Below are 17,125 nucleotides of genomic sequence, written 5' to 3'. Positions count from 1 at the left end.
AGAATTAGAACTCAGCCCTGTTGACTTTCCCAACATCATAGCTGTGCTCTCCCGCTGGCTGCACCCCTCCACGCTTGCCATCCCTCATCCTTTTTGCCCAATCCCTGAAGCATCTTTCTGGCTGGATTCTTAGCCTCTAGCCTTTCTCACCTGTAGTCCATCCCACACATCACTTATAAGATTAACTGTCTTTAAACCTATTTCTTTAAAAAAATTTTTTTATGGTTTTTTTTTTTTTTTTTTTTTTTGAGAGACAGAGACAAAGCATGAGCAGCAGAGAGGGAGAGAGAGGGAGACACAGAGCTCATAGCAGGCTCCAGGCTCCGAGCTGTCAGCACAGAGCCTGACACAGGGCTCGAACTCACAAACCATGAGATCATGACCCGAGCCAAAGTTGGACGCTTAACTGACTGAGCCACCCAGGCACCCCTTTAAACCTATTTCTTATCAAGAATCCCTTCTGTATTAGGGTTCTCCAGGGAAACAGAACCAGTAGGAGATACACATATGTACATCCCCACACCCAGTGGCATAGTTCTGGTCTGAAGCTGAAGGTCTGAGATCCCAGCTCACACAGTCAGACAGGTGAAGCCCCCCCTTAACTCAGCATTGTACCCAGGTCTTCACTGACTGGATGAGGGCCACCACATTGGAGAGGGTCATCTGTTTTATTTAGTCTATGGACCCAAATGTTAATATCATCCAAAAACATCCTCACAGACACATGCACATTAACGTTTGACCAAATACCTGGGCATCTCATGGTGCAGTAAAGTTGACACATAAAATTAACCATCATACTTTCCTTCAGAAGGTATAATGGCTATGTCTTCCTCTTCTTCCTCTTCTTCTTCTCCTTGTTGTTGTTGTTGTTGTTGTTGTTGTTCTTCTTCTTCTTCTTCTTCTTCTTCTTCTTCTTCTTCTTCTTTTTCTTCTTCTTCTCCTTCTCCTTCTTCCTTTTTATCAGAGCTTATTATCATTTCAAAACTCTTTCCTGGACTTAATCTTATTATATCATCACTTGGACACAGAGAGAAGGGAAGGCTGACTTTGAGTGCCAAATTGCTCTGAGGCACTAAGAAAATCTTATAGTATTTATTTCTGTTATAAAATAAATACATGTTTATCATAAAAAATACAGATAATGGAGATAAGTAAAAGAAGGAAATAGATGTCTTCCTTGATTCAAGAGTCAGAGGTAACCTCTATAGCTTTTTAGACTTTTGTGTATGTAGTTTTATAAAATGTTACATGTAATACTCATCCTGAGTATTATTTTCCACTAACACACACATATACCTATGGAAGGATTATTTTTAATCATTTCACAGTATTTTCTTTATGAACGTCCCCATAATTTGTTAACTAATTTGGTATTGGATACCAAGATAATTTCCATTTTATTCTGAGATACCACTTTGTACATGTAGCCTTGCATACATGTCTAATTCTTCTTCTTTTTTTTTCATTTTTAAGTTTATTTATTTATTTTTGTGAAAGAGATGGAGAGAGTGAGCGGGGAAGGGACAGAGAGAGAAGGAGACAGAGAATCTCAAGAAGGCTCCACACTGTCAGCATGGAGCCCAATGTGGGGCTCAATCTCACAACCCAGGAGATCATGACCTGAGCCAAAACCAAGAGTTGGACACTTAGCCGACTGAGCCACCTAGGCGCCCCTAATTATTCTTTTATAAAAAAACACAGGTGAATTGTTACTTTCTTTATCACATCAGCTCTAAACTACTTTGCCTAATTTTCACCTTCTTCTCCTAACTATATTTTTTACAACTTCCTAAAGCAAATCTTTTAATTTGGTGACCTTGGTTTTATACTGTCTTATGTTCTTTACTTTCTTGCCTGTATTTATTTTAGCCCTCCAGATAAGCTATCAGCGTCTTGAAGGAAAGAGTCATATTTTATATTTTTATATAAAGATATAAACATATCAAGAGTGGTAAAACCTTGGTTTGAGAGCATAATTTGTGCCAGAAACATGCTTGTGATCCAGAGCACTTGTGTGTCAAAGTGAATTTCAAGAACCACGGGCTCAGTTGTGATCATGTGATGTTCAGTGTCATATACTACTCATATGGCAAGACATCGCTTGTTTATTAAGTTAAAATTTATTAGAATTGTTTGTTCATCTTGCAGAACAAGTTACTAGCAATTCAAGGTTTTATTGTAATTGATTTGAATTGTTAATAAAACTTACTGTGCACTATTAGGCTATTTTTAGTTCGATAGTCTAAGTCCTAAAGAAATTATCTTATGTAGTTCCTATCAGCTTTGAAAATTTGGTAGCTCACAAATTAAACATAAATAGTGAGTTTCTCAATCTTTCAATCACTTGACACATTATTGAGTACTTTTCTTTGTGTAGATTATTGCAGTGGTCCTGTTTGAGGGTGCAGTGAGACACAAAGAGACACTATTTCTACATCTCAAGATACAGCCAACAATCTGTGTCATACATATAAGATAAAAAATTATTTGGGGCACTCTTGTGCTTTCCCTGATACAATTTTCTGTAAGAAATTTCTCCATTTTTTTTAATGTTTGTTTTTGAGAGAGAGAGAGACAGAGACAGAGACAGAGTATGAGCCAGGGAGGGGCAGAGAGAGAGAGAGGGAGACACAGAATCTGAAGTAGGCTCCAGCTGTCAGCACAAAGCCCGACATGGGGCTCGAACTCATAAGCCATGAGATCATGACCTGAGCTGAAGTTGGACGCTTAAACGACTGGGCCCCCAGGCGCCCTGACATTGTTCCATTTAATTAATGACATGGATTTTGCCCTTTGTTAACATGACATCCACTGTCACTTTTTTGTTTGGACTTTCACTTGATATTTGGTCTGATGATCTAGACTTTCTATAGATTTGATTAAGAAATTATGGATGGAAAATATTGCATTCTGAAAATAGAACTCTTTCGTGTGATTATTACGAATACATATTAGGAGGCCTTGGAGTGATCACTAAATTTAAACTGAGTATGAAATTAGAACAAGCATTAACAAAATGCAAGGATAGGCTGAAATTTTGTTGAGGAGGAAAACACCTAGATGGTAAAACTGCCTGAGGTGTTTATTGTCCAGTTGGAAATTTGGACACATACAACTCTCTAGTGATGCCAATTAGGCATTAACATAATTCAAATGTGTGAAGGGGAATAATTACTGTGACTAAGAGGGTCAAGGAAAGATTCATTGAGAAAAAGACACTGGAGCAGGGCCTTGAAAGAGAAGTAGGATTTAGATGTGTCAGTAGTGGAAAGTGAATTGGAAGTGTTGGGGAGAGCATGAAGAGGCATACAAACATCTGAACATATATTTTTGTTCCTAGAATGTTGAAGGGTCTTGTGTAGTGGGGGAACAAAAAAAGATGAGGGAGGAGGAAAATGGTAGAAGGAAAAAAATGGGCCTGTAGATTGAGGTCTGATTCTGACGACTGTTCAATGTCATTCTAAGCAGCTCAGAATTCATTCTACAGGGGGAGAGGTTTTAAAACAGAGAATGGCATGATTGGGTTTATCTCTCAGGTTGATATTCTGACTTTGTCAGAGAAGATAACTTGCAAGGGCTAGACACTGGAGGTGAGAGAACAGTTGAGAATACAAGCAATGGTTCAGGGTGACTATCCACAAGGAACTGTTATTTATAACAGTGGCTCTAACACCTGAGGAAGAGATACTTTAATGGAATTTAAACTGTCCTGGATTTTATCTGTGTGGGTTTTTTTTTTTAATGTTTATTTAGCAGGTGCTAATGGTCTAACAGTCCAGATTTCATCTTCTCTTCAACACCTAGTCTTTTATGAATTTGCATTTGCTTTCATGGACCGATTCTTCTCTATTCCACCTCTGTTCTTTATTGACAGGAAGACAGGAACAGAGGCAGATCCAATAAAAAACTATTTATTCCCATTTGGGTGGAGAACAGCTGTTGCTGCCCTCACATTTGGGACAAGAATATCCTTACGGCATCGTATCTTGAGACTTAAAACCAACAAAGATTTATCTGAGAACCATGTAATCATACACTGTGGAGAAAGCATGAACTAAAATGATGAAATAACTGTATTAACATTACCAACAAGTACAAATACACCAATATACTTCTTCTTGGCCCTTGGTTTCACTTCACTTGGGAAGTTCTCCCTCGCCGGAATAGCCATGGCTCCTTTCTCTTTCCATTACTCTCACACTCCCTTTTCTGTCTTGCAAGGTGCTCTAGCTGTTTGGCAAGGTTCACATACATTTCACCTTTCTCCTCAGGACCCATTCACTATATTATTAGATTTCTCCTGGCTAGGAAGTGTTTCCCTTCTTCTTGCTTTCCCTTTTACTCATTTGGCCTGTTTGCTTTTTCTGTCTCTTTTGTGGTTTTTCTCCCCCCTTGGCAGCCTGCTTCCTGCCTTTCATCGGCTGCAGGTGTCCTGTGTCTTTGTGATGACTTCTTGCTCAGAGGCCCTCACCAAGCCCTTCTCAGGCCTTCCACATTCAAGTGGGCATGCTCTCTGGCCAACGGGTCTCCCCAGGACCCCCTCCTGATGATTCTCTCGGGCCACTTTTGTTTTTACAGATTACAACTTTCTTGCTCTCCTGTTCCCCACTCTACACCTCCCCTCTGCCCCTCATCTGTTTTGGTTAAATCCTCGGTGAGGGTTCTGGCCTTTGTGTTGAAAAGCTGCTTTCTGGTATAAAAGACAACTCAGTTTCTGCTGAATGTAAAGTTTTATTTATTTTCCCTCAGAATATACAATCTCTTTGGAGGGAGAGAATCGGCTTCCAGTCTGCATGCTACTAGGAATACCATCATCGCTACAAATATGGTCAACCTATACTCGCATATGACTTTAAAACACATTTAGTGTTATCGTGAATGAAGCAGTTTGGTTCAATCATGAGGAAGTATCCGATGTCAGCCAGAAAGAGAAATCAATATGTATTGTGCTGGGTCATAATGAGTATTGACAAGGCAGACTGGAGTACATTTATTTGTTCACAGAACGCACCCCAACGGAACATGGTATGTGTTGAGTTCTGTAGACATGAGACAGTAGAAAGCATACTTTCTGTCCGTACAGAAGTCAGTCTCGTTGGAGGGACCAACGTGAATCTGGATGTTTACAGTGTGGTAGGATGAGTGCCGCAATACAGACATATAAAGGAATCTTGGACACACAGAAGGAGAATGTAAATAATTTTGCCCCAGGGGTGCCTGGGTGGCTCGGTCGGTTAAGCGTCCGACCTCAGCTCAGGTCACGATCTCACGGTCAGTGAGTTCGAGCCCCATGTCGGGCTCCGTGCTGACAGCATGGAGCCTGCTTTGGATTTTGCATCTTCCTCTCTCTCTGCCCCTCCCCTGCTCATGATCTGTCTGTCTCTCAAAAATAAATAAACGTTAAAAAAAAGTTTTTTAAAAATACTTCTGACCCAGCCCAGGAAACTGCTCTGCAGTGATGTGTTCAGTTAGTCAGCCTGAGAACGACAGATTCTGGAATACACGAGGTTTCACAGGCCAGCATTACACCTGGTGTGCAAGCCGTGAGAGGCCACTTTCAGCTCAAGTACAGAGTTTATCAGAATTGTTGAACTTCAGCTAGGCGATCTTGGAGCGCTTTCTCAAACTCTAAGGATCCGGATTGCCTAGAGAACAAAAGCATCTATGAGATGCTTGAGACTTGTTCTCTAGAGGCCATAGGTCGCTGTTTCCCATGTCACATTGACACTTTCCCTTGACAGCGTGCTAGCAAAGCAGTAACATCTGTTTCTGCGCGGCTATGCTGTGAATGCATCGAAGAGGACAGGCAGGCAGTGGTTTAGTGCAGCCTGCGACTTGTAAGGAATTTCATATGGAGAGAATTCTACTCTGTGGTTCCGAAATTAGGGTAAAGAGGAAGTTGCTTTTATTACTGTGGCAGAAGAGGGCCCTCTGCCCTCGATTTCTCTTTCTTTTTCTAATTTGTAACCATTTCCTGACTGACGTTGCCATTGCATGCTTTTTTTCTTAAGTTCCCCCTGATGCTTAAATAGGTTAAGGGCCCGGGCTGCACCGGGTGAGCCCGGAGTCCCCGCACCTGGGCTCACACCCCTGCTCCATCACACAGGGTCTGGTGCTGACCTGCCAGGCCACATGGAACTGTTCAACCCCCGTGTCCTCCATCAAGATTACCATGAGCTGGGGGTTTACCCTGCTTGCTCCTCATTTTCTTTGTCAGCAAGACTGAGATCAAAGTGCAAGACGGATACATAAACGATAACCTAGAACTTTGCCCAAACACAGAGGCTGCTACCCAGGCAGCATCTTCCATCACACTTTCCCCAAAGGCAAGGAAGGAGAGGGGCCAATTATGTTTAAGTATAGCCTTTCTCACACAGCCGCTTCCAACCAACCCCCGCCCCTCGCTTTGTTTCCTGAACCCATCATCGCTGTATTAATCAATTGGTTCAGGGATTTGAGGTTTCCTGACCTAATCACAGGATCTGGGACATACTGATTTCTGTTTATATGAAGCTGTGGCTGTGATTGCAAACTTCGTACCTGGCTGAGCTCACATCTGTCATTCTGTACTCAGGGTCTGGGATGGTTCTGGCCGTTCTCCTGAAGAGTAAGGAAGGGTGATCTCCGCTTGTGTTGTGAGCCGATGATAGTTTACTTTCGGAATGCATTTCATTTAAAACAATATTGACAAATAACATTCGTAATGGCAACAATGATTTATGGAAGCAATCGGACAGGTAATAATTCCCTTTGGGCTTGTGTCCCAGATTTTTACAAAATACCTTGCAGCGTGTCTGAGTTGACTTATGTCATGCTACACTTCCTCTCTTTAAAACGAATATTTGTGTCTTGAAGAAAGAGAGAGATGGACCGAGGATATAGCCAAAAGGTAGGGAATGACTGGGAATTAACCAAGAGGATTAATTCTTTTAGAAAAATAACACTCAGATAACACCAGTTTTAGTTAGCAAAATTTATATGATTGTTCTCTAGATTGATGTTGTCTCTGAGCCCATCGTATAGACTAGACCTGGAAAGGTGAGGTTGAATAAGGCAGCTCTTGCTTAGTGCCGTTGTAAATGCTCCGTGGATTTTTTTTTTTTTATCAATATGATTGATTATATTTTATAACAGATAGTAATTCCTCCCTGGATCTCCAGAAATCACAGCTAGCCCATGTGATTGTTCTCATTCCTTTCTGAAATCAGGTATCTATATGTGCATGTGTATCTTATAGATACATGACTCCGTAGATCTTCCCATACCCACACGGGCTGATACAGCATTAACTGGTCGTGGAAAAGCTGAAGCGTGGACACTTCCCCCACACTTCTATCACCCCTACCAAGCTGCCACATTTGTGTGCGTGTGTGCATGCACTCACGTCCAAGCATGCTTGCGTTGTATGTATCTTCAGTGCTGTCAGCCATGTTGTATTTCAAACGCTCTGCTTGGTTTCTCAGAAAATACTGGCATGTTTTGGAAATACTGAGGATGATCTCAGTCAGTAACCACCACAGCAGGTAGGGGAGCAGCACAACCCCGAACTGAGACAACTCGGGTTAGACCTTCCAGGTAGACTCTTGCTGAACTTGACATTTGACTTCTCCGGGTCTCATATTCTTCACCTGTAAAATGGTGACAATACTGAGTACCACAAAGCGTTCTTTAAAGGATTAAATTATAAGATATAATGTATGAAGAGACCTAGTGCTTTGAACTCTGGCCCTGGAGTGGGCATGTGTGGATTTGCATCCAGGCTTTGCTTCTTAAGAGCTGTGTAAACTCCAGGCGCCGACCTTGGCTCAGGTCATGATCTCATGGCTTGTCATCAAGGCCCGCGTAGGGCTCTGTGCTGACAGCTCAGAGCCTGGATGGAGCCTGCTTCGGATTCTGTGTCTCCCTCTCGCTCTGCCCCTCCCCCGCTCATGCTTTATCTCTCCTTCAGAAATAAATAAACTTAAAAAAAAACCTGTGTACCCTCAAGCAATTCATTTAATTCTCTGTGTCTCAGAAAAAAAAAAAAATACAATGCATATAAAGAGCAAAGTTCCTGGTATGTAGTAAGCACTTGTTAAATATTTGCCATTATTATTAAATTATAAAAACTATGCAGATGTTACCTTTTGTTATGATGGGCCAATTAATAAGACAATGTCTAACTCTGAGGGTAAGTGTTTTTCTGACAACTGATCTGGAGAATGTAGTGGCCTGCTAATCAGCATTTTGTTGAAATAACCTGCCAGCTTTGTGAGGGAATGGATGTATTTATAGACTTAAGCTCAAAGTGTGATCCCATGCGTGTGTCTTAAAGACGCCTGGAGTCATTTAGCTTGTCCACGTTTCACGAGCTCTCCTATGGTAAATATGAGAGTTAAACAGCATTTGCATGGTTGCAGCTTCTCTGTCCCCTGCTTTGCCGTGGGGATAATTTTAATGACTGTTGTTCTGTGGCTAAGAATGAATGTTTGGTTTCAGAAAAAAAAAAATCCAACTTTTGTAGAAGAGCTGTGGCACATTAATTGATATCAGCAGTCTGCAGAAAAAATGTTCCCTTGTCTTTCCGTGGTTAAATATTTGTCAAGTTTATCTCTAGAAGTTTTCATGTGTTTTTCTGCCTTGCCGTAGTTCTACTTCTGAGCCTCCTAAGATATTCCCTTTTTTCCAGGATCTCTTCTAATTCTTTTTGCTTCCCTTGCCAGAGACACTTACCTAAAGCCCCAGCTCTTGTTTATTTCATGCCCTGGCCTGATGGTTCCTCACCCTGATCTAGAATGCCTCTTCCTAAAATCATATTTCCATGACTCCTTTCTTCATACCCTGTCCCACCAAACTGTTCTTCTTTCATAAAGCATACTTTTATATATTACATATTCGTGGTCACTTCTAAACCATTTGCTTATAGGGATTCTCTCATCTTTCATACGGCATTTGATACACAATTCCAAAATATGGCAGTGCTGCCTGTTGGCAAAAACTGTTAGCCTGTCATTGTGTGAGTATTTGTGAGCCCCTGGAGCTGCCCCAGTCCTTAAGGAAGAAGGAACAGCAAGAACTTCTAGACTTCCAGGAGACGAATGGGGAGGATGGCCCTTATGGTGGTCCAGGCCCTTCCCTCTGGCCAGTGAAATTGTTCCTCTCTATCATTTTTGTTTTCATTGAATTGGCTTCATGGATCTCTTCATCGCCTGAGCATCAAGCTTGTAGTTCAGGCTGCTCTCTGGCATGGCTGTCCCTTCGTCTAGTCCAAGATCCACTTTCATCCCTGCTGTTGTTATTCACTTAAGAGAGGGAGTGGAAGAGTCACCTGCAGGGCTCATTAGAGTAGACCACTGGATCCATTGCAGAGTATCTGATTCATGTAAGTCTAGAGTGGGGGCTGAGATTTTGCATTTCTAACACTTTCTGGGGTGGGGGTGGGAAATCATACATATTTGGAACTCTTTATATTTGCTGAATACTATCTGATTATGAAAGTGCTCTATGCCTTCATACCTCTGTGCGGCTGCTCATGTAGTTTGGTTGATCTTGAAGGCTTTCCCTAAATCTTGCCATTTGGAACACTCAGGTTAAATGCCACCGCTTTAGTGGTCTTTTATGATTCCCTTAGCCAGGGCATGAAACCGTTGTTGTATGATCTCTTCTCCCCAATTTCGTAGCAATTTATTTGTCCCTCATAGTATTTACCACCATCTACTCTATATAAAGTATGCATGTCCTGGCTTTGCTCCTTGAAGGCAAAGGTATTAGTCTCTTTTATCTCGCTTCTTCAAGTTCACTACAGTGCTTTACACACACACTGTTTCTGTTGATGCTCTACCCACATCTCCTTGGAGATTTACCACCTCTGTGTATCCATCTTTCACACTTCTGTATGGTTTGTTCCTACCAGGTTGAATTTCTGACTTTCTTTAGAGGACTAAACTTGAACCACCAGAGCCGCTTATCTCAACCACGTGAAGAGCTAGAATTGTCTGGAAGTTTGCACCCCCGGCAGAATGACCTACAGCTAGTGCAGGAGTACAAAAGCCCTTGCCTTGAGGGGGACACACATGCTGCACAGCTCTCATGGGCTGACACAGGGACCTCACCTGAAATCACACTCCTGTTTGCCATCTTCTCCTTTCCTATCCTGCTTTTCTTACTCCCTCAGTGGCTTTCTCCTGGGAGCACTTCCTTAATAAATCACTTCTGCATGAACTCTTGTCTCAGGGCCTGCTTCTGGTATTGTGGAAATGCTTATTGAATGAATGAATGAATGCTTGAAAAGGAAAGTAACATCATAGTGGGGAGCTTGGACTCCAGAGCCAGACTGCCTGGGTTTAAATCCCAGTTCTGCCACTCTCAGCTCTGTGACCTTGGGCAAGTCACTAAACCTCTTTGTGTTTCAGTTTCTTTGTTCATAAAACTGAGTTAAAATCGTTCTTTACGGGGATGTTAAGAGGGGATAAATAAATCAATACTTGTAAAGCATTTGAGTGTAGTTCCCAGAATAGAGTAAATGCCAATTAAATATTTGTATAAAGAAGTAAAAAAATAAATGCATTGAAAGAAATGAAAGGAAACATAAGTAATCCAAAGACATAGTATGTTCAACAATAGGAAGACAATATTAAGATGATAGTACTACTGAAAGTGGCCTATGGATTCAGTGTAATCCCTATGGCACTTTTTTTTTTCTTTGAAGAAGTAAAAGTCCTAAAGGAATTCTGAATAGCTGAAATAACCTTGAAAAAGAAGAATGAAGTAGGAGGACTCACACCTCACAGTCTCCAAACTTATTACAAAGCTATAGCAATCAAAATGGTGTGGTACCAGTATAAGGACGACAGTTCATGGCTGTCCCTCATATATGAAATAAATCCTTATATAGGCGATCAATTGTTGATTTTCAACAAAGGTCCCAAGGCCATTCAATGGCTGGGAGAGGGCAATCTCTTCAACCAAAGTGTTGGATATCCACATGCAAAAGCTTTTGCCATATATGAACATTAACTCAAAATGGATTAAGAACCTAAAATGTGAGACCTAATATTACAATACTGTTTGAAAAAAAAATAGGGGAAAATATCCATGACTTTAGGTCTGGGAATGACTTTTTAGATATGATTCCAGAAGTACAGGCAGCAAAAGAAAAAAAATATATGAAATGGACTTTATCAAAATTAAAAACTTTAATATGCCAAAAACCACTATCAAAAGAGTGAAAAGGCAACCCATAGAAAGGGAGAGCATATTTAAAAATCATACATCTGATAAGGGATTGATATCCAGAATATATCAAGAACTCTTACAACTCAACAAAAAAATATCCAATTCAAAATATGGGCCAAGGACTCAAATAGACATTTCTCTGAAGAAGATATGCAAATAGTGAATAATCACATGAATAAGTATAAACACACAAACAGAAAATAACAAGTGTTGGCAAACATATGGAGAAATTGAAACCCTTATGCAATGTGGGAATGTAAAATTGTACAGTTGCTGTGGAAAACAGTTCAGCAGTTTTTCAAAAAGTTAAGCATTGGCAATCCCATTTACAATTGCACCAAAAGCAATAAAATATCTAGGAATAAACTTAACCAAAGAGGTGAACAATCTGTACTCTAAAAGCTATAAAACATTGATAAAAGAAATTCAAGACAATGCAAAGAAATGGAAAGAACTTTCATGCTCATAGATTGGAAGAACAAATATTATTAAAATGTCTATACCACCCAAAGCAATCTACAGATTTAATGCAATCCCTATCAAAATGCCAACAACATTTTTCACAGAACTAGAACAAACAATCCTAAAATTTGTATGGAACCATTAAAGACCCCCAAATAACCAAAGCAGTCTTCAAAAAGAAGAATAAAACTGGAGGTATCATAATTCCAGATTTCAAGTTACATTACAAAGTGGTAGTAATGAAAATAGTATGGTCTTGGCATAAAAATAGACACATAGGGGCGCCTGGGTGGCTCAGTCAGTTAAGCGTCTGACTTTGGCTTAGGTCATGCTGACAGCTCAGAGCCTCGAGCCTGCTTCACATTCTGTGTCTCCCTCTCTCTCTGCCCCTCCCCTGCTCATGCTCTATCTCTCTTTCTCTCTCTTTCTTTCAAAAATAAACATTTACCAAAAAATTTTAAAAATAAACACATAGATTAACAGAAGAATAGAAAACCCAGAAATAAACCCACAATTATATGATCAGTTAATCTTCAACAAAGGAGGAATGAATATACAATGGGAAAGAGACAATCTCTTCCTCAAATGGTGTTGGGAAAACTAGACAGCTGCATGTAAAAGGATGAAACCGGACTGGTTATGCAATACACAAAATAAACTTAAAATGATTAAAAGACCTAAATGTGAGATCAGAAACCATAAAAATCATAGAAGAGAGTACAGGCAGTAATTCCTCTGACATTGACCATGACATTTTTGTATATCTGTCTCTGGAGGCAAGGAAAGCAAAAGCAAAAATAAACTATCGGGACTTCATTAAAATAAAAAGTTTCTGCACAGTGAAGGAAACAATCAATAAAACTAAAAGGCAACCTATGGAATGGGAGAAGATTTTGCAAATGACATCTGATAAAGGGGTATTATCCAAAGTACATAAAGAACTTATTACAACTCAACACCCAAAAAACAGATGACCCATTTAAAAAATGGGCAGAAGACATGAACAGACATTTCTCCAAAGAAGACATCCAGATGGCCAACAGACACATGAAAAGATGCTTAACATCACTTCCATCATCATGGAAATACAAATCAAAACCACAATGAGATACCACCTCACACCTGTCAGAATGGCTAAAACCAACAACACAAAAAACAACAATTGTTGGTGAGGATGTAGAAAAAGGAACCCTGGTGCCCTGTTGGTGGGAATGCAAACTGGTATAACCACCATGGAAAACAGTATGGAGGTTTCTCAAAAAGTTAAAAACAGAACTACCCTACGATCCATCATACTACTCAATCCTACTACTGAGTATTTACCCCAAAAATGAGAAAATACTAATTCAAAGGGATACACAAACCCCTGTGTTTATAGCAGCATTATTTAAAAAAACCAAAATATCAAAGCAGCTCAAATGTTCATTGATTGGTGAATAGATAAAGGAAGAGGTGTCATGCATATATATATATATATATATATATATATATATGCATATTCCATTATATATATACAATATAATGTATATTATATATATAATGGAATATTATTCAGCCATAAAAAAGAATGAAATCTTGCCATTTGCAAAATCATGGATAGAGCTAGAGAGTATAATGCTAAGTGAAATAAATCAACCAGAGAAAGACAAATGCTGTATGGTCTCATTCATACATGGAATTTAAGAAACAAAACAAAGAAGCAAAGGAGAAAATAAAAGAGACAAACCAATAAAGAAACTTTTAACTATAGAGAACAAACTGATGGTTACCAGAGGGGAGGTGGTGGGGGGAGATGGCTGAAATAGGTGATGGGGAAAAAACAAAGAAAAAAAATTTAAACATGGAATTACTATATGGTCCAGTAATTCGGTCTAGTAATCCAGTAGGTATATACTCCAATGAGATGAAAGCAAACACTCTAAGAGATACTTGTGCACCAATGATCATAGCAACATTATTCACAATAGCCACTAGGTGGAAACAACTCAAGTGTCCGTTACAGATGAATGTATGAACAAAATGTTGCAAACAATAGAACTTATTGAGCCATAAAAAGGAATGAAATTCTGGTACATGCACAACATGGATGAACTTTGAAAACATTATGCTAAGTGAAGTAAGCAAGACATAAAAGGACAAATACCATATGATTCCACTTACATGAGGTACCTAGAATAGACAAATTCGTAGAGACAGAAAGTAGGCCAGAGGTTACTGGGGGAGGAATGAGAGTGGGGAGTTCTTGTTTAATGGGTACAAACTTTCCCTTTAGGATGATAAAAACAGTCTGGAAATAGATAGTGGTGATGGTTGTATAACATTATGAATGTGCTTAATGCAATCGTATACTCAAAAATGGTTAAAATCGGTAATACTATGTTATGTGTATTTTACCAGAGTACAATGAAAATGCACTAATCCTAGTCTTTCATTTTGCTATTCCTATTCTGTCTCTGGGACTTTGTTATCTGTCTCAATGTTTCGTTTCTCTCTCATGGAAGAAAGACATGTGATTCATCTATGCGCATTTAAGCAAAGTGCTTGAGTAGCTGTGAATTTTTAAACAACCAAACAAAAGCAGAGAAATGAAAAAACTGTGGATAAACATGAATAAATTGAAAAATAGATTATTTGAAAATTCTTTAGTTTTAGTCAGAATTAGTTATAACCCCCTGAGTGCAATGAGTCAAGTTTAATTATTGATGCCATAAAGCAGTCTGAGCCTAGAGTTTTCTTCAGCTTTACCGTTTATGGTTTTATAAAAGCTGTCCATATGGGTCCACTTGGTTTGGGCTCACAGGCAAATTGGTCTCCAGCCAGATGCTCCATCTTCTTACGTTATCACACCTCTCCATAGAGCTGGAATGTTCCCCTGAAGAGAAACTTTTAAAAATCCCACAGACTCTAATTTAAATTTGGCAATCACTGTGCTGTGATGTTTGAGTGTTTTAGACTTAGCGATAAATAATGTTTTAAAACTTCCAATGTCTTGTGTCTTAGTTGCTGTGCTCTGTGTCTGTAGGCAAAAACCTTAGACGTAAGAGTAAATTAAATCTAACAGAGCCTCTCATTGGCTAAGATTGTTCTTCCTACCCCACAGTCCAAGATTCTCCTCATTTTTATCATAAATAGGGAAGTGAAATGAAAGAAGTAAGGAGAAGAGAAGGTTCGTTTGTTTATGAGGTAGTGTTCCTCAAGGAATCAGTCAGCACGTTTGACTAACCCTCATGACATTTACTTTGATATATTTTTGTCTTTGCTTGTTATATTTACATCTTTATTTTAAGACTTTTTGGTCTTCCTCTGGCCAATCTGTTGGGTCAGAGGACTGACCTATTCAAATATATGTTAACTCACATCCAGTTTCATCAAAAGGGACACAATAGGAACTTTAGCCCAAATTGCATTTAACAATAAGTTTCCCAAATTCAGCCAGTCTCACACCTATTTCAAACAAAACTACTCTACTCTAAGCCTTTTTCAGAACAAGACAAGTCATTAAGGGACAAAATAGTGTATGTTGAACTATTCAATACAAAATTTCTGTATGCAATAGTATATTTCTTATGTTTGCAATTTGGATTCAAATTGGCTCCTCTTTTGTTACTGGTCTAGAGGTCTTAGGTGAAAAGGGAGTTGGTTGTAAATTATCCTGTTGAAGACATCTTGATGCTTGTTACTGGTGGATCTGTTCTCGGGCAGTGTAAACACAACACATCTCTTCATCTATTGTAAATGGAGTTAACTGTGACAAGAGATGAGTAGCTTTGAGTATACAGTTAGGTTGACCAAGTGAGTACTCGGTCAATACCCACTAGTTGAAAACCTGAGCATTTGGAAAGCAACACACACACACATGTGCATATATATACATGTACCCATAATACATACGTACGTACATATTTATATATATTCTCTCTGCTTTTTGAGTGGAGGGACCTGACAAACAGTGACATAGCCAATGAACAGAGAGGCAGAAAAAGGAATGGGTGCAGGGAAGAGGGCAGTATTCTTTAAGGTTTTGCTTATCAAACTAATTTCTGGGGGTTACTTGCTCTCTCCACTCAAGGCAGAGAGTTAATTCTCACGGAGTTAACAGCATCACAGCTTACTCCCTTATGGCATGCACAGAACTCCCAAAAAGTCTCTTAGGGGTGATATATCTTAAGCCAAATGGAAATCCTATACCCAAGGTCTTGGATTCCTGAGTAGAGATTATACAGATAGAGACAAATTGGTTATTTCCACTCAACCCTCCAAACCCTACTGTTCGGCTTTGTATTGAAAATCAAAAGTAAACCTTTGTTTATTTCCCTTTACTGCAAGACTTCCATGGTGGAAGTTGGTTGATGAGCAGTAAATCCCTAGTGGGAAATTACTAGAACTAACAAGACTAGGAATATTTGTTTTCAAATGGATTTTTAAATTGACCTTGATAGTTTTCAGTGTTTCTTAATTAGTGTTTGCAAATCTGCTGATTTTATGAAAAATCTGTTTCTTGCTGTATTAGAGTATAGCATCACAACAAAATTAGCATTCCATATGTTGTTTTGTTAAACATACTTGGTGACTTTCTTTAAAATCCCTTGGGAAATGTTTTGAAATTTGTTGAAACAAATATGCAACACTTGAAATTAAATGGTGATTATCACCACATTGTTCTTTCTTTAAAGCATCGCCTGTGTTTGGATTCATTTAGGAGTGCTATCACTGAACACATACCCTTCAGAAATTACTCATGAATGGGTAAGGCTTAGATACAAGCCTTTTGACCTAGGTAAGTAAAAGCAGCTTGCTACAGAATTCTACCAGTGCCATGATGCCATGATGATTCTCCTCTACCTCACCAAGGGCTGTATTGGCAAAACTGTCTTATAAAAGACTTTATGTAGGTTTTCTGTCCTCTAAGTGGAATGAGAAAATTCAGCTCCCTTTTCCTAAAGTCTCCTTCAGAACTCTTTAAAAAAATTTTTTTTAGTGTTTATTTATTTTTGTGACAGAGAGAGACAGAGCATGAGCGGGGGAGAGGCAGAGAAACAGAGGAAGACACAGAATCCAAAGCAGGCTCCAGGCTCTGAGCTGTCAGCACAGAGCCAGATGCAGGGCTCAAACTCACTGACTGTGAGATCATGACCTAAGCTGAAATCAGACGCTTAACCGACTGAGCCACCCAGGCACCCCTCCTTCAGAACTGTTAAATAGAAACAGAAGAATAGATTTCATCTGAAATTGGAGAACTGGGATGCCTCCCATTGGGAACATTGATCATTAACATTTAATCATTTATTGTATCTGAGATGTGGAAAGAGGTGTTGTGTACGGGCCTTCATGTCAGGTTTAAAATTTAGTCAGCACACATATTGAACATCTACTATGTGCCAGGCCTTGTGGTAGGGACTGAAGTTTCTGCTGAAAATACCACACAATGGGATCAATATCTCTACCT

At 39.5% G+C, this 17,125-nt stretch overlaps 1 protein-coding gene across 2 annotated transcripts in view; it reads left to right on the top strand.

The window, feature by feature from the left end:
- SUGCT (succinyl-CoA:glutarate-CoA transferase) overlaps positions 1-17,125 on the top strand; it is a 747,749-nt gene that overhangs the window by 434,332 nt on the left and 296,292 nt on the right. Inside the window, exon 13 of one of the 2 annotated variants that reach the window (XM_053897878.1) lies at positions 7,138-7,556. The exons of the other annotated variant lie outside the window; for it this stretch is intronic. Within the exon in view, the coding sequence (XP_053753853.1) occupies positions 7,138-7,176 (39 nt within the window). The 3' untranslated portion in view covers positions 7,177-7,556. Of the gene's footprint in view, positions 1-7,137; positions 7,557-17,125 lie in introns of those variants that run through there. 2 annotated transcript variants of the gene reach the window in all.

The sequence above is a fragment of the Panthera pardus genome, unplaced genomic scaffold (assembly GCF_024362965.1).
Source record: "Panthera pardus isolate Hobbes unplaced genomic scaffold, ASM2436296v1 HiC_scaffold_8, whole genome shotgun sequence".
NCBI classification, from domain to species: Eukaryota; Metazoa; Chordata; class Mammalia; order Carnivora; family Felidae; genus Panthera; species Panthera pardus.
The sequence above is the reverse complement of the archived record's forward strand: the minus strand, read 5'-3'. Positions and strand labels throughout refer to the sequence as shown.